The sequence below is a fragment of the Salmo salar genome, chromosome ssa04, assembly GCF_905237065.1.
Source record: "Salmo salar chromosome ssa04, Ssal_v3.1, whole genome shotgun sequence".
NCBI lineage: Eukaryota > Metazoa > Chordata > Actinopteri > Salmoniformes > Salmonidae > Salmo > Salmo salar.
Window position 1 is genome coordinate 29,781,568 of NC_059445.1, and position 22,755 is coordinate 29,804,322.

The 22,755-nt window shown below is 41.6% G+C and overlaps 1 protein-coding gene across 3 annotated transcripts; it reads right to left on the reverse strand.

Moving 5' to 3' along the window:
• Positions 1–1,198: 1,198 nt before the first annotated feature.
• Positions 1,199–4,940, reverse strand: LOC106602803 (perilipin-2). Of its 3 annotated transcripts, none has more exons than XM_014195669.2 (8): positions 4,646–4,940; positions 4,466–4,503; positions 4,038–4,233; positions 3,843–3,925; positions 3,474–3,726; positions 3,048–3,226; positions 2,158–2,223; positions 1,199–1,863 (listed from the first exon to the last, which is right to left on the reverse strand). In XM_014195669.2, the coding sequence occupies exons 1-8, from the start codon at positions 4,710–4,712 to the stop codon at positions 1,468–1,470; spliced, it is 1,278 nt and encodes a 425-aa protein (XP_014051144.1). In that variant the 5' UTR covers positions 4,713–4,940; the 3' UTR covers positions 1,199–1,467. The 3 variants fall into 3 exon arrangements, with proteins under 3 accessions (XP_014051144.1, XP_014051143.1, XP_014051145.1); XM_014195668.2 differs by having other exon boundaries at positions 3,048–3,229; positions 4,646–4,939; XM_014195670.2 differs by having other exon boundaries at positions 3,048–3,229; positions 4,661–4,934.
• Between the last annotated feature and the right edge of the window lie 17,815 nt (positions 4,941–22,755).

The window sequence follows — 22,755 nt, forward strand, 5'->3', positions numbered from 1 at the left end:
AAAGTTGTGCCGACGTTGCTTCCAGAAGCAGTTTGGAACTCAGTGAGTGTTGCAACATGACAGATCATTTTTACTCGCTTCAGCACCCTGCGTTCCGTTCTGTGAGCTTTTGTGGCCTTCCACATCGCGCTTGAGCTGTTGCTACTAGACGTTTCCACTTCACAATAAGAGCACTTAAGTTGACCGGGGTAGCTGTAGCAGGGCAGAAATTTGACTTGTTGGAAAGGTGGCACATTGAAAGTCACTAAACTTGTCAGTAAAGGCCATCCTACTGCCAATTTGTATTTTACACCTGTCAGAAAAGGTGTCGCCGAAATAGCCAAATTTATAGGGGTGTGTACAGGTGGACACGGCCAAATTCAATGTTTCAAAAAATTGTTTTTGATCCCTTAAGGGCTCATAAATTCAAAGTCACAAGCTAAATGATCGTTGGTATGACCATCTTAAAAACAATTCCATATGTCATTTTAGTAGAACCCACCATCATGACTGAACTGATAGTTTTACCTTCAGTGAGATCTCAGCCATCACTCTTCCCATCTGTACCAGTCAGTCTGCCTCCATCTCAGACCAGCTCTGGCACTAACTAATCTGGGCAAGGAAGCTCCTCAAACTTATGAGAAGTTTCACATTTACCGCCGATGATCATATGGTTAACTGGTGTAACTCAAATTCATGTTTACAGTCACAGTACCACCATCAACACTATTCACAGTCTGGGAGCACCGAGTAAGCCTCAATATTACCCAGGTAGCAGTATAAGGTTTTATACAGTATACCTTACTAGAAGGGCCACTACAGCATTAAGGCAGGGGTGTAAAACTGAATTGAAAGGCATGAGTCTGCTGGTTGTAACTTTTCAATTAGTATCCAATAAAGACCTCTACAACCAGGTGAGGAAAGTTCCTTACTGATCAATGACCTTGATCAAGGCCTATTTTTTTCCTTAAGATGCACAAGAAACCTAGCCTGTCAGATTTGTTCCCAGATCTTTCGCCATTGTCAAGCAAGACAGGTTTTGCAATGACAAAAAGGCAAACAAATTTGTGCTCTTACACTGGGGCACTCACATTGGGTCATGTCTTTGCTGTCAACCTAGACCAGGGCATTTCTTTGTTAATTAGTTGCATTGCTACATGTCACATTGATATAACATTTAGGAACATCACCCAACCATGAATGACAAGGCCAAAGGAAGTAACTTGCACTGTCATTTATTGTGGTTTAACAGATTCTTTCCACAGCATGAAGCATACAAAATTATAGGGCCATCCACACATTGATTTGCAGTACCGCAGTGACAGAAACCCCAGACCAAGTCTATTGACCCAAGTCCATTAAACATGATATGCCCACAAGTCAAATGCATTGACATGCTGTTTGTTAGACCAATATTAATAAAAACCGATCACTGCATTTCAGAAGCCTACGTATATCTGAGATGACTGACTCCCAACACAAACCACATCAATATTGTTCATAGGGTGTGACAGTATACCCAAGGTCAAAAACACCCGTTTTCTTGGCAGGCCTCTTCCTCTGACCATTGGTCTGGGCCCTTGGAGTAATGGGGGGCGTCTGAGGGCACCAGGGCCCCACCAGCCATTTGAGGGGCATGTTGTGGACCAGGTAGTCCAGGATGGCATCCAGAGAACCGCTCACTTTGCCCTGAGGTCGGATGCCCAGGTGGGGGTCAGTGGAACTAAAGTTGTTTAAGATCTGTGAGGCAGAAAGCAGCACACACACAGCCTGCTGCTGGAGGTGGCGGGGGAGACTTTGTAGGCTGCAGACCAGGCTCAGACAGTTTCTCTGCAGCTGGTGACTCGCACTGGGAGAGACATCCAGGCTGTGGATAACCACCCGCTGGAGAAACAGAGGTTATTGTACTGCTTTATATGATACTCTGCTGAACCATGCAAACACAACCAATGCTTAGTCTGGGAAACAGCATGGTTGAGCACAATTCTGTTTTATTTTACATGTTAATTCTGGTACTGAAATGTTTTCAGTAAGGATTTCTCAATTAGCCACTTGAATATGATCCAATTCCTAGGGAAAGAATTTGAGAACCCCTAGAGCAAGCTTGTAACAGTAATAATCACAGCTTTTAAGACCCATTTCCACCAACAGTACATTAGTAAATAGATTTGATAATACCTCGATCTCCTCGTCTTCCTTCTCTTGAAGGTTACTAGTCCATTCCACCAAGGCGCCAAGATTGTCCTGCACACATTAATTGCATCAGAAGCATAAAGGACATTCTGGACTCAAAGTAGCGTTTCTATTTCAAGAATTTACAAGAAACATGGATTATACTTAATATAAATGCATCATACAACAATTTCAAAAATTATGGAGTTGATTCATAGAAAAGTAGTCAGTCAATTGATAAATTCATTATTCCCCAATCCATGACCAAATATAGATATGCATCCGTTGGGCACAGATACCAAACATGTAGGGGGTAGATCAGAAAACCAGTCAGTATCTGGTGACCACCAGCCTTATGCAGCGCAACATCTCCTTCACAGAGTTGATAAAGTGGTTTGTGGCCTGTGGAATGTTGTCCCACTTCAATGGCTGTGCGAAGTTGCTGGATATTGGCGGGAACTGGAGCACGCTGCCATACACGTTGATCCAGAGCATCCCAAACATGCTCAATGGGTGACATGTCTGTGATTATGCAGGCCATGGAAGAACTGGGACATTTTTAGCTTCCAGGAAGTGTACAGACCCTTTCGACATGGGGCCGTGCAGTATCATGAGGTGATGGCGGTGGATGAATGGCACGACAATGGGCCTCAGGATCTCGTCACGGTATCTGCATTCAAATTGCCATCAAAATGAAATTGTGTTCGTTTTCTGTAGCTTATGCCTGCTCATACCATAACCCCACAGCCACCATGGGACACGCTGTTCACAACATTGACATCAGCAAACCATGACCCCAAACTGACCTGAAACTATTAGACTACCAAATCCTATCAGTGGGTCCCTCTCCCAAATGGACTTCTAGAGAAACTGGTTTAAGCATCTACCAGGCTTACCAAGTGCATGGTGTGCTGAAGCAAGTTGAGGGATTTCTGACCGCAAACTTTGACAGAACGCATCTTCTCCTCTGCCTGGTGGTATGCTCGTCTACACAGCTTGACGGTAAGGGAAACAAGTCGGACAGGAGAGCTGGGCCTGGCGGCAATGTCAAAGCCCTTCACAGTCTTGACCTCGTCTTCTAAAGACAGAAGACTCGGTGTGATGAGAGATTACAAGAGAACACATCAGCTTTCAGTTGCCCTTCATTTCTGTCAGTATAAGTTTCCAGAGGCCTTGTAAAACCATAGTTAATGTGCAAAACATTGTTGACTACACTTTGATATGGTGGTGTAAATAGCACCTCACTTCCGTTACGAAATATTTTGCTACATTTCGCTATGGTGTGCCACTAATGAATACACCCCAGCATTAGCGCCACTCACCCATCTCTTCATCGGTCGGAGGAAGGGCTTGGTCCACCAGGGTTTCTGACAGGCTCAGTGCATATTCCAGTCCCACACTAACCAGCTGGACAGCATGTTCCAGGGACACAGTGTTGGCTCTCCCACCACTTGCTCCTTTTGTCATCGCAACCATTCCAGTCAGGGTGTAATACATGCAGTTCTTTGCTCCGTGGACAGCAATGGCTACAGCATCTTTGGCCTCCATCATTATATTCGTCACATCTGAAACAATCTGGGTGATAACAATAAATGAGAATTGAACAGAAATACTTCTTACAATAATGTAAAAGTATATTTGTCACAAAGGACAGCCAATAGAGGATTGGGACATATGAGGATTGAGTTCACCTGCTGTGAAGGCTGTTGAAGCACTGGCAACGTACTCTCAAGCTTATCCAGGCCTTTGCATGCAAGATCATTCACAATGGAAACTGGGAGCACAGCATGGAGTAAAACAGAATTGTCACAATTCAAGCCCTGGTTTGGCCCAATGTGATTCCATACGTGGAAACACTGGAAAGGTGACAGCATCAAAGTACTTACTTTGGGGCTCCAGCTTAATGATGATGGGGGTGGCACTGTTACAGGCTACGGAGGTTAAGGTCGTCACACTAATCTCCACCACCTTACACAACGATCTGATGTAGGGGTGGTTGCGCTTGGTGTCACAATACAAGACAGACACGAGTGCACACGCTGAACTAACCATGGGGAGGTTAGCCAAACGAAAGACCACATTCTGTCAAGGAACAAACCAAACTGTAACCACAAGTCATAACTAATAAAAATACCTATGACCAATGCATAACACTTTCACTGGGTATGGCTACTTTAGATCGTCAGTGCTGTTACTAACATTAAGCAAGCAGTTAATATAGCTAGAACATGGTTGAGTAGTAGGAATACAAAGCATAGGGAACATGTGCTGTCTAGGCCTAGTGGCTGGGGACAAGAATGTAAATTTAACCAACCTGACTCGAGTTAAGATTCCCAGGCATCATATTTGGCCCTATTAGATTAGGTCATTTAAATTGATATACATTTTACAACTACATTTCATTTCAAATTTGCATGAGAAAAAACATGGTTCAAGGTATAAATGCATCGCATATGCTACCTGAGAAATTACATATTTTGCTTTGTCTATTCACCTGCCAAACTTTTACCTGCCTGTTCTTCGTAAAACCACATTCTTTCTTGCGATGTCCCTTGCACCATGGCGTAATGACGATAGAATTGGTCAGCAAAAAAAATATGTTAAGGCTATTAGCAAAGAAACCGCACACAGGGTGGATCTCTATAGTATGACGTGGTGTCCTCTCCTTTGCCTTATCGGTCCTCTGAATGAAATGCGACAGCTGAAACCCAATTCCTGATGTATATTCATTAGGCTATTGCTTTCACCTGTTGTTTCACCCCCTAATTAGTGACTATGAATCAGTGTAGACGAGGAAATGAAGACGTTTGAGATGCGCGCGCATGCACACCAGCGATGTCAATTACACTTTGAAGGATAACTGTGTGTTTGTTTTTTGCTTGCCACTTAAATGATCTCATACATAGAACTTTCTTGGTGATATAAATGCCCACCTGACCTACCACCTCTAATTTTGTTGAGGACGCCTCAGATGAGTTAACTTTGGCAAATTACAATTCTGTATCGTGGAACAAATCATTTGTTTACTATTGTAATGCCGGTAAATTTACATTTACATCCATAAAGATACATTTTCTAATTGCATCTTTGCATCATTTCCTAGGAGTGACATCACTTCCTAACACAGCCTAATCACGGCTACATCAGATAATGGTTTATGCAATCGCAGTTCAATTAGAATTTTGTAGTTCATGTTATTGTTCATATTCTTTGGTTATTAGGTTTACTCATTAAATTGTTGGGAGCATGTGTGGGTCTTTCTTTATTTTCATACTTATTCATGTTCTTGTCAAATTGCAAAGATTACATTTTTTTCTTTTTTTCTTGCAGTCGGCATTAATGTCCACCCCCCCACCTGCTGTTATCCCCACCTCCCGCTCCGACTCAGCGTGTGTGCGCACAGATTACAGTGACAAGTTCCACTCTAAAGGAACTGTGGCTCCTCAGGCGTCCAAAAAACGTAACAATGAGTTCAAGCCTTTGGATGGTCACATGTCCAATACCACCACCTTCAGGTTCGTTTCAGGTAATTTATTCGGTCTACACAGTAAAAGCTATAGTGTTCATTTTGTAGTCCCTTGCCATATGGAATCATGCCAAAACCACTTCCATGGAAGGCACTACACTCAATTGGCACAAGGAGTATGTAATGAGTCCCACTGCCCCAATCCCTTGAAGTGTTACATTAGTGTTAGAAGTGGTTTGTGTGCTGTCTTGCAGAAGGGGTATGGTGTGGCATCCATGCTGTATGTAGGCTTAAATTCATCGAACCACCTTCCGCTCCCAGTACACTGCCAAGAATGCCCCCCAGGCCACCAGCTTCAAGCCAGCCCAGATGGTAATGAGATCTCAGACTATAGATGACAGCACCGTGTGTCGCACCAGCTACACCATCAGAGAGCTCCGGCCCTGCCCAGCCCAGCTTCAGTGATCCGCCCAGCTTCGAGTACAAGTCGTTGGGTAAAAAAGGCCACATCCTCTACCGCACCGTGTCAGCAGGAGAGAAGGGCGTGACCTATCCATCCGCTGCCAACGCCACCGGTGCCAAGCCCAGCCACATCGCCAAGACCAGACCGGTTAGATCGGCCATCCTACGTAGAGGAAAAATAATTTTTGGATAATAATCAAAAATAATCCATTAGGTACCAGAATAAAAGGACACAGATTTGATATCAGGGCTATTTCTTGCACCAGAAATATAATACCTAATATACTGCCTGTTGTTTGTATTCAGAGGTAACATGAAGATCTGCAAATTGAAGACAATACATTAACAACTTGACTGAGACATTTTATATGAGGAACTCTGTCGTGACGTTGCTATCATTAATGTGTTTGACTGTTATTTCTACATTTAACTTCTCTAGGGCCAGTGGGACGATTTCGTCCCACCTACGTAACAGCCAGTGGAATCCCGTGGCGCGTTATTCAAATACCTTAGAAATGCTATTGCTTCAATTTCTCAAACATATGACTATTTTACACCATTTTAAAGACAAGACTCTCGTTAATCTAACCACACTGTCCGATTTCAAAAAGGCTTTACAACGAAAGCAAAACATTAGATTATGTCAGCAGAGTACCCAGCCAGAAATAATCAGACACCCATTTTTCAAGCTAATGTCACATAAACCCAAACCACAGCTAAATGCAGCACTAACCTTTGATGATCTTCATCAGATGACAATCTTAGGACATTATGTTATACAATACATGCATGTTTTGTTCAATCAAGTTCATATTTATATCAAAAACCAGCTTTTTACATTAGCATGTGACGTTCAGAACTAGCATACCCCCCGCAAACTTCCGGTGAATTTACTAAATTACTCACGATAAACGTTCACAAAAAACATAACAATTATTTTATGAATTATAGATACAGAACTCCTCTATGCACTCGCTATGTCCGATTTTAAAATAGCTTTTCGGTGAAAGCACATTTTGCAATATTCTAAGTAGATAGCCCAGCATCACAGGGCAAGCTATTTAGACACCCACCAAGTTTAGCCCTCACCAAAGTCAGATTTACTATAAGAAAAATGTTATTACCTTTGCTGTTCTTCGTCAGAATGCACTCCCAGGACTTCTACTTCAATAACAAATGTTGGTTTGGTTCAAAATAATCCATAGTTATGTTCAAATATCCTCTGTTTTGTTCGTGTGTTCAAGACACTATCCGAAGTGTAAAGAAGGGTGACGCGCACGACGCGTTTCGTGACAAAAAAATTCTAAATATTCCATTACCGTACTTTGAAGCATGTCAACTGCTGTTTAAAATCAATTTTTATGCAATTTTTCTCGTAAAAAAGCGATAATATTCCGACCGGGACTCTGTGTTTTAGTACAAAGAGAGAGAAAATAAAAACATGGGGTCGCCTCGTGCACGTGCCTCAGTCTCATCGTACTCTGACCGACCACTATCCAAACGCGCTAATGTTTTTCAGCCAGGGGCTGCCTCGACATCATTCAGCTTTTTCCCGGGTTCTGAGAGCCTATGGGAGCCGTAGGAAGTGTCACGTTACAGCAAAGATCCTAAGTTTTCAATAAAAAGAGTCAAGAAGCTCAAGGAATGGTCAGAGAGGGCACTTCCTGTACAGAATCTTCTCAGGTTTTTGCCTGCCATATGAGTTCTGTTATACTCACAGACACCATTCAAACAGTTTTAGAAACTTTAGGGTGTTTTCTGTCCAAAGCCAATATTTATATGCATATTCTAGTTTCTGGGCAGTAGTAATAACCAGATTAAATCGGGTACGTTTTTTATCCGGCCGTGTAAATACTGCCCCATAGCCCTAACAGGTTAATTATTACGATGATTAAATTATCAAGGAGAGCGGTTCAACTGTTGTGAAGAAGGCTTCAGGCGCCCAAGAAAGTCCAGCAAGTGCCAGGACCATCTCGTAAAGTTGATTCAGCTGCGGGATCGGGGCAGCACCAGTACAGAGCTTGCTCAGGAATGGCAGCAGGCAGGTGTGAGTGCATCTGCACGCACAGTGAGGCAAAGACCTTTGGAGGATGGCCTGTTGTCAAGAAGGGCAGAAAAGAAGCCACTTCTCTCCAGGAAAAACATCAGGGACAGACTGATATTCTGCAAAAGGTACAGGGATTGGACTGCTGAGGCCTGGGGTAAAGTCATTTTCTCTGATGAATCCCCTTTCCGATTGTTTGGGGCATCTGGAAAAAAGCTTGTCCGGAGAAAGTGAGCGCTACCATCAGTTCTGTGTCATGCCAACAGTAAAGCATCCTGAGACCATTCATGTGTGGGGTTGCTTCTCAGCCAAGGGAGTGGGCTGACTCACAATTTTGCCTAAGAATACAGACATGAATAAAGAATGTTACCAACACATCCTCCGAGAGCAACTTCTCCCAACCATCCAGGAACAGTTTGGTGACAAACAATGCCTTTTCCAGCATGATGGAGCACCTTGCCATAAGGCAAAAGTGATAACTAAGTGGCTCGGGGGACAAAACATCGATATTTTGGGTCCATGGCCAGGAAACTCCCCAGACCTTAATCCCATTGAGAACTTGTGGTCAATCCTCAAGAGGCGGGTGGACAAACAAAACCCCACAAATTCTGACAACCTCCAAGCATTGATTATGCAAGAATGGGCTGCCATCAGTCAGGATGTAATTATACTTCAGTATTCCATAGTAACATCTGACAAAAATATCTAAAGACACTGAAGCAGTAAACTTTGTGAAAGTTAATATTTGTGTCATTCTCAAAACTTTTGGCTACGACTGTACATGAAAAGTCCCTAGTACACTAACCCAATATGATGGCTTGTTACACAATGAAAGGGGGGGAGAAAGAGCGGGAGATGGAGAGACAAAGGAATTCCACTATTGTACATACAGTTGAATAATTCACTCATCTTAAATATGGATATTTAGCACCCTATAAACCGCTCATTTGGATTCAGAAATGCAATGTACATATTTACGCTTGTATGTCTTTTGTCGTCTCGCTCAGTTGAAATCATTCGATCAGTCTGTGGAGAATAGTTCGACAGAAGTCTCTGGTTGTCCACCAGAGGTCACAATGTACTTAGTAGGTATGGTAGTAGGCTTTCTTTGTTCTGGAAGTGTTCATTAGACTGGATCCATCAGAGTACCACACGGTGGTGGGAGGGAAATGTTCTTCCCCTCTCGTCTTCATTAGATTGATTCCTTCAAAGTTACACTCGCGGTGGTCCTCGGTCGAGCTTACTAGACTAAAGTACTTAACTTCGTTGGGATAGGGGGCAGTATTTTCACGTCCGGATAAAAAACGTACCCGATTTAATCTGGTTACTACTCCTGCCCAGAAACTAGAATATGCATATAATTAGTAGATTTGGATAGAGAACACTCTACAGTTTCTAAAACTGTTTGAATGGTGTCTGTGAGTATAACAGAACTCATATGGCAGGCCAAAACCTGAGAAGATTCCATGCAGGAAGTGCCCTGTCTGACAATTTGTTGTCCTTCTGTTGCATCTCTATCGAAAATACAGCATCTGTGCTGTAACGTGACACTTTCTAAGGCTTCCATTGGCTCTCAGAAGCTGCCAGAAAGTGGAATGGGGTGTCTGCTGTCTCTGGGCAAAGTACAGCAGAAGAGTTTGTAAGTGGTCAGCCTGGGGACAGTGAGACTGAGATGCGCGGTCACGAGAACTCGCCATGTTTTTCTTTCAGTCTTTGAATGAATACAACGTTACCCGGTTGGAATGTTATCGCTATTTTACGAAAAAAATAGCATAAAAAATTTATTTTAAACAGCGTTTGACATGCTTCTAAGTACGGTAATGGAATATTTTGAATTTTTTTGTCACGAAATGCACTCGCGCGTTACCTTTCGGTTAGTGACCTGAACGCACGAACAAAACGGAGGTATTTGGATATAACTATGGATTATTTGGAACCAAAACAACATTTGTTGTTGAAGTAGAAGTCCTGGGAGTGCATTCTGATGAAGAACAGCAAAGGTAATCCAATTTTTCTTATAATAATTCTGAGTTTAGGTGACCCCGAAGTTGGCGGATGTCAAAATACGAAGCTGTGAAGGGAACGGCACCTCCATACCTTCAGGCTCTGATCAGGCCCTACACCCAAACAAGGGCACTGCGTTCATCCACCTCTGGCCTGCTGGCCCCCCTACCTCTGAGGAAGCACAGTTCCCGCTCAGCCCAGTCAAAACTGTTCGCTGCTCTGGCACCCCAATGGTGGAACAAGCTCCCTCACGACGCCAGGACAGCGGAGTCAATCACCACCTTCCGGAGACACCTGAAACCCCACCTCTTTAAGGAATACCTAGGATAGGATAAAGTAATCCTTCTAATCCCCCCCCCTTAAAAGATTTAGATGCACTATTGTAAAGTGGTTGTTCCACTGGATATCATAAGGTGAATGCACCAATTTGTAAGTCGCTCTGGATAAGAGCGTCTGCTAAATGACTTAAATGTAAATGTAAAATAGCTAGCCGTGATGGCCGAGCTATGTACTCAGAATATTGCAAATTGTGCTTTTGCCAAAAAGCTATTTTAAAATCGGACATAGCGATTGCATAAAGGAGTTCTGTATCTATAATTCTTAAAATAATTGTTATGTTTTTTGTAAATGTTTATCGTGAGTAATTTAGTAAATTCACCGGAAGTATGCGGTGGGTATGCTAGTCCTGAACATCACATGCTAATGTAAAAAGCTGTTTTTTGATATAAATATGAACTTGATTGAACAAAACATGCATGTATTGTATAACATAATGTCCTAGGAGTGTCATCTGATGAAGATCATCAAAGGTTAGTGCTGCATTTAGCTGTGGTTTTGGTTTTTGTGACATATATGCTTGCTTTGAAAATTATATGCATATTCTAGTTTCTGGGCAGGAGTAATAACCAGATTAAATCGGGTACGTTTTTTATCCAGCCGTGAAAATACTGCCCCCTATCCTAAACAGGTTAATATGGCTAGGCCCCTTTTTTCTCCATTTCCGCCTGAATGACGTGCCCAAAGTTAACTGCCTGTAGCTCAGGCCCTGAAGCCAGGATATGCATATAATTGGTACCATTGGAAAGAAAACACAGTTTCTAGAAATGTTAAACGAATGTAGGGGAATATAACACAATAGATCCAAAGAAAAACAAACCAGATTCTTTTTTGAGAGACAATCCTCTTAGAAAGCCAAGTAAAAGGTCATATTGAAAACTATCTCACTGGATGCAATTCCTATGGCTTCCACAGGGTGTCAGCAGTCTATGTTCAAGGTTTCAGGCTTGTAACTTCAAAAACGAATAAGAAATATCAGTTTTAGTACAGGGACACAGTCTTGGAAATTCGTGTTTGCGCGCCATGAAGACCTGCTAAAATTGGTTTCCTATTGAACATACTTCTTTCCATAAGAAATATTATAGTTTGATTACATTTTAGGGTATCTGAGGAGTAAATAGAAACATATTTTGACTTGTTGAAACAAAGTTTAGGGATACATTTTTAGATTCCTTTCTCTGCATGTTGAACGAGTGATTTACTCAAATCGATGGCACCAACTAAACTGACTTTTTGGGATATAAAGAAGGATTTTATCTAACAAAACAACACTACATGTTACAGCTGGGACCCTTTGGATGACAAATCAGAGGAAGATTTTCAAAAAGTAAGTGAATATCTAATCGTTATTTGTGAATGTATGAAACCTGTGTCGGTGTAAAAATATTTTAATGTGGGGCATGGCATGTTTTCGCTGTAATAGCTACTGTAAATCAAACAGTGCAGTTAGATTAACAATAATTTAATCTTTCAGCTGATATAAGATACTTATATGTACCTAAATGTCCATAATATTTATGATTATTTATTTGAATTGGGCGCCCTCCAGTTTCACCGGAAGTTGTCCCGCTAATTTCTTAGGGATGCCTATCCCTAAGAAATTAATCGGGTGTGACTTTTATGGACGGATCCGGGTACCTTTACACTTTATAGAACTGAAGAATTTCACTAACTGCTCTCCCAAGGCAAGGGACTCTGGAAACATTTCAAATGGAGAGATAGGGATACCCCATCCTCTCCTAAAAGAGAAAATTAACATTTCATTCGTTTTCACTATGGTGAATCTCAATCAACCACAAAAAGGTTTTAATTACAGACAAACAAAACATGAAAACTTCTGTTCACAGGGATGCCACTGTCCCCCCTCCATTCTTTAATCGTTTGTTTTAATCCACCCCAACATTTACTGTAAAGTATATACTATTACCAATCTCCGTTGGATATTCACTATTTGCATCACACTCATTAATGTCTACTATTTTAAGATTAATGTGCACTGAATCGAGACACATCTACTTTTTTGGGCCATTGTAATCGAAGCAGTGATATGCAAAACCATATCTGTCACCTGCACTGTTCTCAGACTCAGCGGCTTTCCTCTCGCACCGAGTCTAACGATTTACTCCAGTACATGACTGGTCTCTCTTTTCCCCCATGACCATTCCGTTTCAGGTCGTCACACCAGGGACCTGTTATGTGAGCTGTGACAGGGCCTGCAGAGGAGATTTAACAGACCTAAACCAATACATCTGGATGTCCATATTAGAGGTCGACCGATTAATCGGAATGGCCGATTAATTAGGGCCGATTTCAAGTTTTCGTAACAATCGGTAATGGGTATTTTTGGCCACCGATTTGCCTATTTATTTATTTATTTATTTATTTATTAAACCTTTATTTAACTAGGCAAGTCAGTTAAAGAACACATTCTTATTTTCAATGACGGCCTAGGAACGGTGGGTTAACTGCCTTGTTCAGGGACAGAACGACAGATTTTTACCTTGTCAGCTTGGGGATGCAACCTTACGTTAACTAGCTCAACGCACTAACCACCTGCTTTACGTTGCCACGGTAAGTTGCTAGCTAGCATTAAACTTATCTTATAAAAAAACAATCAATCAATCATAAACACTAGTTAACTACACATGGTTGATGATATTACTAGTTTATCTAGACTGTCCTGCTTTGCATATAATTGATGTGGTGCGCATTCGCGAAAAAGGACTGTCTTTGCTCCGACGTGTACCTAACCATAAACATCCATGTCTTTCTTAAAATCAATACACAAGTATATATTTTTAAACCTGCATGTTTAGTTAATATTGCCTGCTAACATGAATTTCTTTTAACTAGGGAAAATGTGTCACTTCTCTTGCAAACAGAGTCAGGGTATATGCAGCAGTTTGGGCCGCCTGGCTTGTTGCGAACTGTGAAGACTATTTCTTCCTAACAAAGACAGCAGACTTCGCCAAACGGGGATGATTTAACAAAAGCGCATTTGCGAAAAAAAGCACAATCGTTGCACGACTGTACCTAACCATAAACATCAATGCCTTTCTTAAAATCAATACACAGAAGTATATATTTTTAAACCTGCATATTTAGCTTAAAGAAATCCAGGTTAGCAGGCAATATTAACCAGGTGAAATTGTGTCAGTTCTCTTGCGTTCGTTGCACGCAGAATCAGGGTATACAGAATCTGGCTCGTTGCGAACTAATTTGCCAGAATTTTACGGAACTTTGAAATAACATTGTAGGTTGTGCGATGTAACAGGAATATTTAGATTTATGGATGCCACCCGTTTAGATAAAATACGGAACGGTTCCGTATGTCACTGAAAGAATAATGTTTTCGAGATGATATTTTCCGGATTTGACCATATTAATGACCTAAGGTTTATTATATTATAGTTAAGTCTATGATTTGATATTTGATAAAGCAGTCTGACTGAGCGGTGGTAGGCAGCAGCAGGCTCATAATAGTCAAAGGTATATGGTTTAGAGAGAAATAGTCGACGCGTCATAATTCCTGTAATAACTTGTGGCTGAACATGAATGGGGTTCCTTCGTTATTTTACCGTTCATGTCTTCCATAGAGAATGTCTTGATCTACTTCAAATAAGGTCTGTGTTTTGTGCCGCCTCTGCGTTTTGATACCCGTGTAAATCTCACTAGGTAACGTTTGTCAACATATATTCATAAATCCACTCTACAAAAAAATGTATCTTCGCTTATATTGATCAGAGTTATATCCTATGGATATCTACACAGTTATAAAATTGGCAAGGTGGTGTAAGCCTAAACCAAACACAGACCTTATTTTAAGTTAATCGCAAAATATCCTATGGAATAAATGAAGGAACCGCTTTTCAGATTTTGCTAGAAGGTGTCATGGGAATTATGACTCGCACTTTGGTAGTCAATTCTTACCATGCCCATTATTAAAATAGGATTTCCTGCATATAGAAATAACTTTTTGTAGTTTTTGTTTTCAGCATTCATCACAGGTAACTTAAACTCTATTTTTATTATTCAAACAGTTGAAGGTATTTGTCTCCTAAGCAGACTCTTCAGTATCGTTGTCACTTCAGAGCTGTGTGTGTGTGTGTGTGTGTGTGTGTGTGTGTGTGTGTGTGTGTGTGTGTGTGTGTGTGTGTGTATATATACATATAAAAAAATCATAACAATAATCGGCCGATTAATCGGCAGCGGCTTTTTTTGGGGCCTCCAATAATCGGTATCGGCGTTTAAAAATCATAATCGGTCGACCACTAGTCCATATCCATTGGCAACCTACAGTCGCCCATGGCCTGCGAGTCTTCCACGCCCTTCTCTCGTCCACCACGGTCTACTATCCCCAAACCTATGTAACTCGGCCATGCCCCTCTCACGCCTGCTGAGAGACATCGGAGGTTGCGTGAAAACCTGTGCTTGTATTGTGGAGAGAGTAACCACCTACTCAATAGCTGTCCGATTTACCAACCATGAAGGGGTGACCACAACACCTCCACTTCTGCCCGGGTAAGCACCTCTATGTTTTTGAATATTACCAAAAGGCAGTTTGGTAAGTGGACTCGGGGGCCACAGGTAATTTAATTGATGAACAATTGGCACAACAGAGTCAAACTAATTCCTGTTAATCCTCCCTTTAGGAATAATGCGTTGGATGGATAACCTCTCGGAACTGGTCTTGTGACTCGCATGATCGAAAGTGTCACCCTTCAGATTGGCCTCCTTCATTCTGAGGTCATTCAGTTAATGGTGTTGTCTTCACCTAAAGATCCCCTCATCCTCAGTCACCCCTGGCTAAGCTTTCACGACCCTGCTATCTCCTGGCGGCAAGGGGAACTGCTGTCATGGTCTCCCACCTGTTTTAAGAACTGCTACAATCTACCCTGTCGAGCCACCTCCATAGAAGGATCAGAGTCTGCCATTCCAACCCACATCCCACCTGTATATGCCCAGTTTCAGAGTGTCTTCAGCAAGAAAAAGGCGTCCATTCTGCCCCCCTCATTGCCCGGAGGACAGCGCGATCGACCTCCATCCTGGGGCATCGCTCCCTAAGGGTCAGATCTACCCCTTGTCCATCCCAGCATGAGGCTATGGACACCTACAGTTGAAGTTGGAAGTTTACATACAACTTAGCCAACTACATTTCAACTCAGTTTTTCACAATTCCTGACATTTAATCCTAGTAAAAATTCCCTGTCTTAAGTCAGTTAGAAACACCACTTTATTTTAAGAATGTGAAATGTCAGAATAATAGTAGAGAGAATGATTTATTTCAGCTTTTATTTCTTTCATCACATTCCCAGTGGGTCAGAGGTTTACATACACTCAATTAGTATTTGGTAGCATTGCCTTTAAATTGTTTAACTTGGGTCAAACGTTTTGGGTAGCCTTCCACAAGCTTCCCACAATAAATTGGGTGAATTTTGGCCCATTCCTCCTGACAGAGCTGGTGTAACTGAGTCACGTTTTTAGGCCTCCTTGCTCACACACTTTTTTTCAGTTCTGCCCACAAATTTTCTACGGGATTGAGGTCAGGGCTTTGTGATGGCCACTCCAATACCTTGACTTTGTTGTCCTTAAGCCATTTTGCCACAACTTTGGCAATATGCTTGGGGTCATTGTCCATTTCGAAGACCTATTTGTGACCAAGCTTTAACTTCCTGACTGATGTCTTGAGATGTTGCCTCAATATATCCACATAATTTTCCTCTCTCGTGATGCCATCTATTTTGTGAAGTGCACCAGTCCCTCATGCAACAAAGCACCCCACAACATGATGCTGCCACCCCCATGCTTCAAAGTTGGGATGGTGTTCTTTGGCTTGCAAGCCTCCCCCTTTTTCCTCCAAACATAACAATGGTCATTATGGCCAAACAGTTCTATTTCTGTTCCATCAGACCAGAGGACATTCCTCAAAAAAGTACGATCTTTGTCCCCATGTGCAGTTGCAAACCGTAATCTGGCTTTTTTTATGGCAGTTTTGGAGCAGTGGATTCTTCTTTGCTGAGCGGCCTTTCAGGTTATGTCGATATAGGACTCGTTTTACTGTTGATATAGATACTTTTGTACCTGTTTCCTCCAGCATCTTCACAAGGTCCTTTGCTGTTGTTCTGGGATTGATTTGCACTTTTCGCACCAAAGTACGTTAATCTCTAGGAGACAGAACGCGGCTCCTTCCTGAGCGGTATGACAGTTGCGTGGTCCCATGGTGTTTATACTTGCGTACTGTTTGTACAGATGCACGTGGTACCTTCAGGGGTTTGGAAATTTCTCCCAAGGATGAACCAGACTTGTGGAGGTCTACAAATGTATTTTCTGTCACGTCCTGACCAGTATAGGGGTTATTGGTTATGGTAGTTTGGTCAGGATGTGGCAGAGGGTATTTGTTTTATATGGTTCGGGGGGTTATGTGTATGTAGACGGGTATTGTATTTATGTGTTCCCGGGGTGGTGTATGTTCTTGTTTTGGGTATCTAGGTTTTCTAGGTTTTGTATTTCTTTGTTGGCCTGGTGTGGCTCTCAATCAGGAACAGCTGTACATCATTGTTCCTGATTGGGAGTCATACTTAGGGAGCTTGTTTTCACCTGTCTCTTTGTGGGTAGTTGTATTTTGCACTGCTGTTATTATTAGCCTGTGAAACTGTCGGTCTGTCGTTCTTTGTTTATTGTTTTCGTGTTCACTTTAATATAAATAAAATAATGATGAGCACGCAACCCGCTGCGCCTTGGTCCCCTTCTCTCTTCAACAACGGCCGTTACATTTTCTGAGGTCTTGGCTGATTTCTTTTGATTTTCCCATGATGTCAAGCAAAGAGGCACTCACTTTGAAGGTAGGCCTTCAAATACATCCACAGGTACAGCTCCAATTGACTCAAATTGTCAATTAGCCTATCAGAAGCTTCTAAAGCCATGACATCATTTTCTGGAATTTTCCAAGCTGTTTAAAGGCACAGTCAACTTAGTGTATGTAAACCTCTGACCCACTGGAATTGTGATACAGTGAATTATAAGTGAAATAATCTGTCTGTAAACAATTGTTGGAAAAATGACTTGTGTCATGCACAAAGTAACCGACTTGCCAAAACTATAGTTTGTTAACCTGTTGGGGATAGGGATATTTCAAGATATGTCTTGTCCAGTATTTGCACGGCCGGATAAAAAAACGTACCCGATTTAATCTGGTTACTACTCCTGCCCAGTAACTAGAATATGCATATAATTGTTTGATTTGGATAGAAAACACCCTAAAGTTTCTAAAACTGTTTGAATGGTGTCTGTGAGTACTCATATGGCAGGCCAAAACCTGAGAAGATTCCAAACAGGAAGTGCCCTCTCTGACCATTTCTTGGCCTTCTTTGTCACCTCTATCCAAAACAGAGGATCTCTGCTGTAACGTGACACTTTCTAAGGCTCCCATAGGCTCTCAGAAGGCGCCAGAACGTTGAATGATGACTCTGCAGTTACTGGCTGAAAAACAGTAGCGCATTTGGTAAGTGGTCAATCTGAGAACAATGAGACGGGCGCACGCATGCACCTGAAGAGTCCATTTTACATTTTGAGTCTTTGAACGAAAACAACGACTCCCGGTCGGAATATTATCGCTATTTTACGAGAGAAATCACATAAAAATTGATTTTAAACAGCGTTTGACATGCTTCGAAGTACGGTAATGGAATATTTAGAATTTTTTTGTCACAATATGCGCCGGCGCGTCACCCTTCGGATAGTGTCTTGAACGCACGAACAAAACGCCGCTATGGATTATTTGGAACCAAACCAACATTTGTTGTTGAAGTAGAAGTCCTGGGAGTGCATTCTGATGAAGAACAGCAAAGGTAATCCAATTTTTCTTATAGTAAATCTGAGTTTGGTGAGTACCAAACTTGGTGGGTGTCAAAATAGCTAGCCATGATGGCCGGGCTATCTACTCAGAATATTGCAAAATGTGCTTTCACCGAAAAGCTATTTTAAAATCGGACACCGCGATTGCATAAAGGAGTTCTGTATCTATAATTCTTAAAATAATTGTTGTGTTTTTTGTGAACGTTTATCGTGAGTAATTTAGTAAATTCACCGGAAGTGTTCGGTGGGAATGCTAGTTCTGAACATCACATGCTAATGTAAAAAGCTGGTTTTTGATATAAATATGAACTTGATTGAACAAAACATGCATGTATTGTATAACATAATGTCCTAGGAGTGTCATCTGATGATGATCATCAAAGGACGCAAACGTCCCACCTAGCCCAGAGAGGTTAACAAGACATTTGTGAATTGGTTGAAAAACAAGTTTTAATGACTACACCCTAAGTGTATGTCAACTTCGTACTTTAACTGTATATTTCAAGATAGAATCCAACAGTTTATTCAACAAGTCCGTTTGGTGGAAACACCACTGATGGAAAAAATTAAAATTTTCTCTATGCAGACTTTCAAATATTCGCATGAATGTCGCCAATTGGATGGAAACCTAGCTATAGAATGAATGCAATGTCAATTCAATCTCTCACATGCATTGACGAAAACTAAGTTTAGAAACAGTTAAATTCAACAGGAGATGGTGAAGTAGAAATGCGAAGTGCATTAGAATGCCTTGACCAATTACATTTCCTTATGCTCAGAATGGTTAAAATAATAGCAATGAATTGTGTAGGACATTGGACTGGGTATGATGTTGAATGTTTCATTATGTTGCTTCAAATGTTCTATTTTATATGCTTTCAAGATTGAGCCATTCTGACGGGACATGTAGATGGCCGTGTCACACATCTTTTACAATGTCCTACACAGTTTGGAAGATGAAGGCTTGACCCGTCAAACAGCCTTCACCTATTCTGTGCGCACTATGTATTCCTCCCGTGCCTCCAAGCAGACATAGACACATTTACCAATGGATGGGATAATCATTACCTGCGCAATGAGCTAAATTTGACCCCCAACCAGCTATGGGAAATGGGACAAGCACAGAATCCTGTCACCTTCCCTGGCAATGTGGAGGTATAGATTTAAAGGAGCCACTATGAAAATGTAATTATTATCTGAAAAAAGGTGGTTGTAAAGTAACATGATTTTCCATGTTTAGGATTTAAACAACTTGGACGGGAACGATGCCTGTCTCCCAGAGAAGCATGGCCAGGAAATTGTGCACCCAACCTCACAATTTTGAGACAATGGACAAGATATTCATGCTTCTGTTTTGAACTATGTGCTGCTACTTACAGAATGATCCTTATGGCTGAATGATACTTATACCTCCGCTTGATACTGTCGCAAGGAATATCTGTCTTGTCCAGTAATTTTAAATTGCTACAATGCTATGAAATGTGGTCACAGCAAAATTAGACCAATTGGCTGATTTTGATTGGATCTAATTTCTCACAACATTAATAACCAAAGATTAAGGCAGAGACTATTTAATTGTATAAAAAAAATAAAAATAATTAACCAAGCAGCTGCAGGGGAGATCTTTCTCTGATTTCACAGGGAAGAACTCGAAGTGTAAATGGTTACATGTCCCTTATATAGTGGGAGGTGATAATACAATCATATTGTTTATACAACAGTTATTTTATACAAGAAACAGTTCCAGAACACAATGTTAAGGTGCAGACATACCAGGAGTCTATGAAAGGCATAACATCACAGTCCAACAAAGAACATATCCCTTGAGAAGTTCCAACAGATTCTGCCACCACACTATGAACCACAGAATCAGTGTTCATTTAAATGAGTAGGATGTAGTTTAAAATAGAAGAGTTTGAATACAAAAGAGCTGCAGTCATCATTCATTACATTTCTTTCTCAAAATGTGTTTTTATATATGAGAAAAAGTTATCATTTTGACAGAAAATAAACACTCAATGTCATGTGACACAATATGTAACGTAGAAACAAAACAAAAGTGATACAATTAAGCACATGGAGTACTGAGTAGGATTCTGTGTTCACATGCAAAAGTGATTACTTTTGATAAAAACGCTTTATCTGCCTTCCCAATGAAAACTAGTTTGAAAACCCCCCCCAAAATTGGAAAAGAGATTGTGAAGGAAAATGTTATGTTTGTGGAGAAGCCCACTTTAAACCAAGCGTACCTCGATTACCGAGAGGGCTAAGGTTTGAGTAGAGACCATGCATTCCTCGGTTGTTGAATTCCTAACCAAACCACATGGAACATTGGCTACACTGGTGGAAATGGTCAAACTCTGAGACTATCGATACCGACAGAACAAGAGCAAATCTTCGATACTAATTACTAGTCTGCAGCTAGAATTTATGTTGACGAAGACCGACAACCGCTGAAGACCGACAACCGCCGAAACATCTATTCTATAAGAACATTTCTGAATGTTACTCTGAAGTAACCATTCTAACCAAAGACTCCAGGGATGCAGAGAGAATCTCGAATGAACTTTCCAACAGAAAGACGGACGATTCCAACAGAGATCATGACGACACACTGAGCGTATTATCAACTGTGTAGTGTCTTTTGTCTTTCCCGGCCTTCTCAGCCACACCCACTTCCCCTTTTGTCCACCAAGCCGCCATATCGGTTTAGCCACTAGGGAACATTCCCTATCATTTCCTTGTAACCATACCTACTGTTTGTTTGTTTGTTATGCATTTCTGTGATTATTTAGTTAGTTAGTAAATAAATGATCAAGACAATTGATGTATGGATGATTCATAGCAAAGACTGAGTTTGTGCACATAACCAACAATTTACGATGTTTGGAATGAGACTAACGTGAGGTAAAGAATAATTCATTAATTAGAAGACTAATTGATCAGATATTAATATATCTGAAAAGTTATATTAGGTCAATTATAACTGTAATCTGAAAATTTTCCTTGGTGCCTCGACTTCCTAGTTAATTACATTTACATGATTAGTTTAATCACGTAATAATAATTACAGAGCACTGATTTGATAAAATAACAGTCTTCACTTTAATGATGCCAAAGACACGACCTTACTTCCTAAATGAGATAAGGGCACATAACAAAATTTCTCCTTTACTTTCCTGTCAAGCGGTGGGTGTAGCTGGTGCATGGAAGTCAGGCGCAGGAGAGCAGAGATGAGTGGACAAAGCACTTTACTGAGGCAATATTTAGAACAGAACGCAACCACGTCACAAAAACAAATGCCCAAAGAACAAGTGAGGCAGCACAAAGTAGAACAACCAAGTACAAAGTACCGGCTGCCACAAAGCATGGGTACAAAACAAAACCCGGCGCAAACCTGCCGGAAGCGTGCCAACCTTGACAATAAACAAAACCCCACACAGACATGGAGGGAACAGAGGGCTAAATACACATAGTAATTATGAGGAGATGTAAACCAGGTGTGCAGGAAAACAAGACAAAACAAATGGAAAATGAAAGGTGGAGCGGCGATGGCTAGAAGACCGGTGACGTCGACCGCCGAACGTCGCCCGAACAAGGAGAGGAACCAACTTCGACGGAAGTCGTGTCATTTCCAAACTCTCCAAAATGAACTGGAGGTTTCCTAACTTTTTGAGAGTGTCGCAATTCCCCTCTAGGTGAACCTTTGTTGGTTTCCTTAACAAGTGCATTGTCCGTTGGTGGCCGTGGAGTACCTGTGTCCTGTGGTAACTCCTCGCCTGCTGGACTGAGCTCTGTGTTGCAGAGCTCTGAGTCACTGGCTCTGCATAGTCCTGTTCCTGTCTGCTGTCCTCGTCTCTGTTGTCTGTCACTGGCTCTGCATAATCTGTTTCCTGTCTGCTGAACAGCTGATCAATGTACCTACGTCCTCCTCTACCATCCCCACTAGCACAGTGTACGACACGGGCCCTGTGATTTCTTGAACCAGCCCTGGTATCCATTTTAGGTCTATACCCAAAGTTCTTGGTATACACTGAGTCTCCGACTACAAAACTGCGAGCTTTTGCATGTTTGTCATGGTAAGTTTTCGGTCCTGTTTGCTTAGCCTGCACCTTACTCTTTAGGTCTGGGTGTAAAAAGTCTAACGGGCACCTCAACTTCCTCCCCATCATCATCTCAGCCGGTGAAAGTCTTTGCTCTTGACATGTGGTGCATGACTTTACCTTCCTTTCAATGTCAGAGTCCATATTAGTCCACCACATGTCGCTCCTGGCCAAGCCTTTCATTCTGGTCATACCAGGATGACTCTGATGTAGCTGCTCCGTCATTGCTGTATGTCCTCTCTCTGGAACGATGACACGGGCTCCCCACAGCACACAGCCGTCCTGGACATTGAGCTCGTTCTGTCTCTGTTTGTATGGAGCAAATTCTGGTCCCA

What these genes read in the sequence shown, in the direction of transcription:
- LOC106602803 (XM_014195668.2), bottom strand. Translation starts at nt 4,712, where the DNA reads ATGGTGCAAGGGACATCGCAAGAAAGAATGTGGTTTTACGAAGAACAG. An exon ending in TCCGACCGATGAAGAGATGG is followed by an intron (nt 3,230 to 3,473) that starts GTGAGTGGCGCT and finishes TTCTGTCTTTAG; the next exon opens with AAGACGAGGTCAAGACTGTG. An exon ending in AGGAAGACGAGGAGATCGAG is followed by an intron (nt 1,864 to 2,157) that starts GTATTATCAAAT and finishes CTGTTTCTCCAG; the next exon opens with CGGGTGGTTATCCACAGCCT.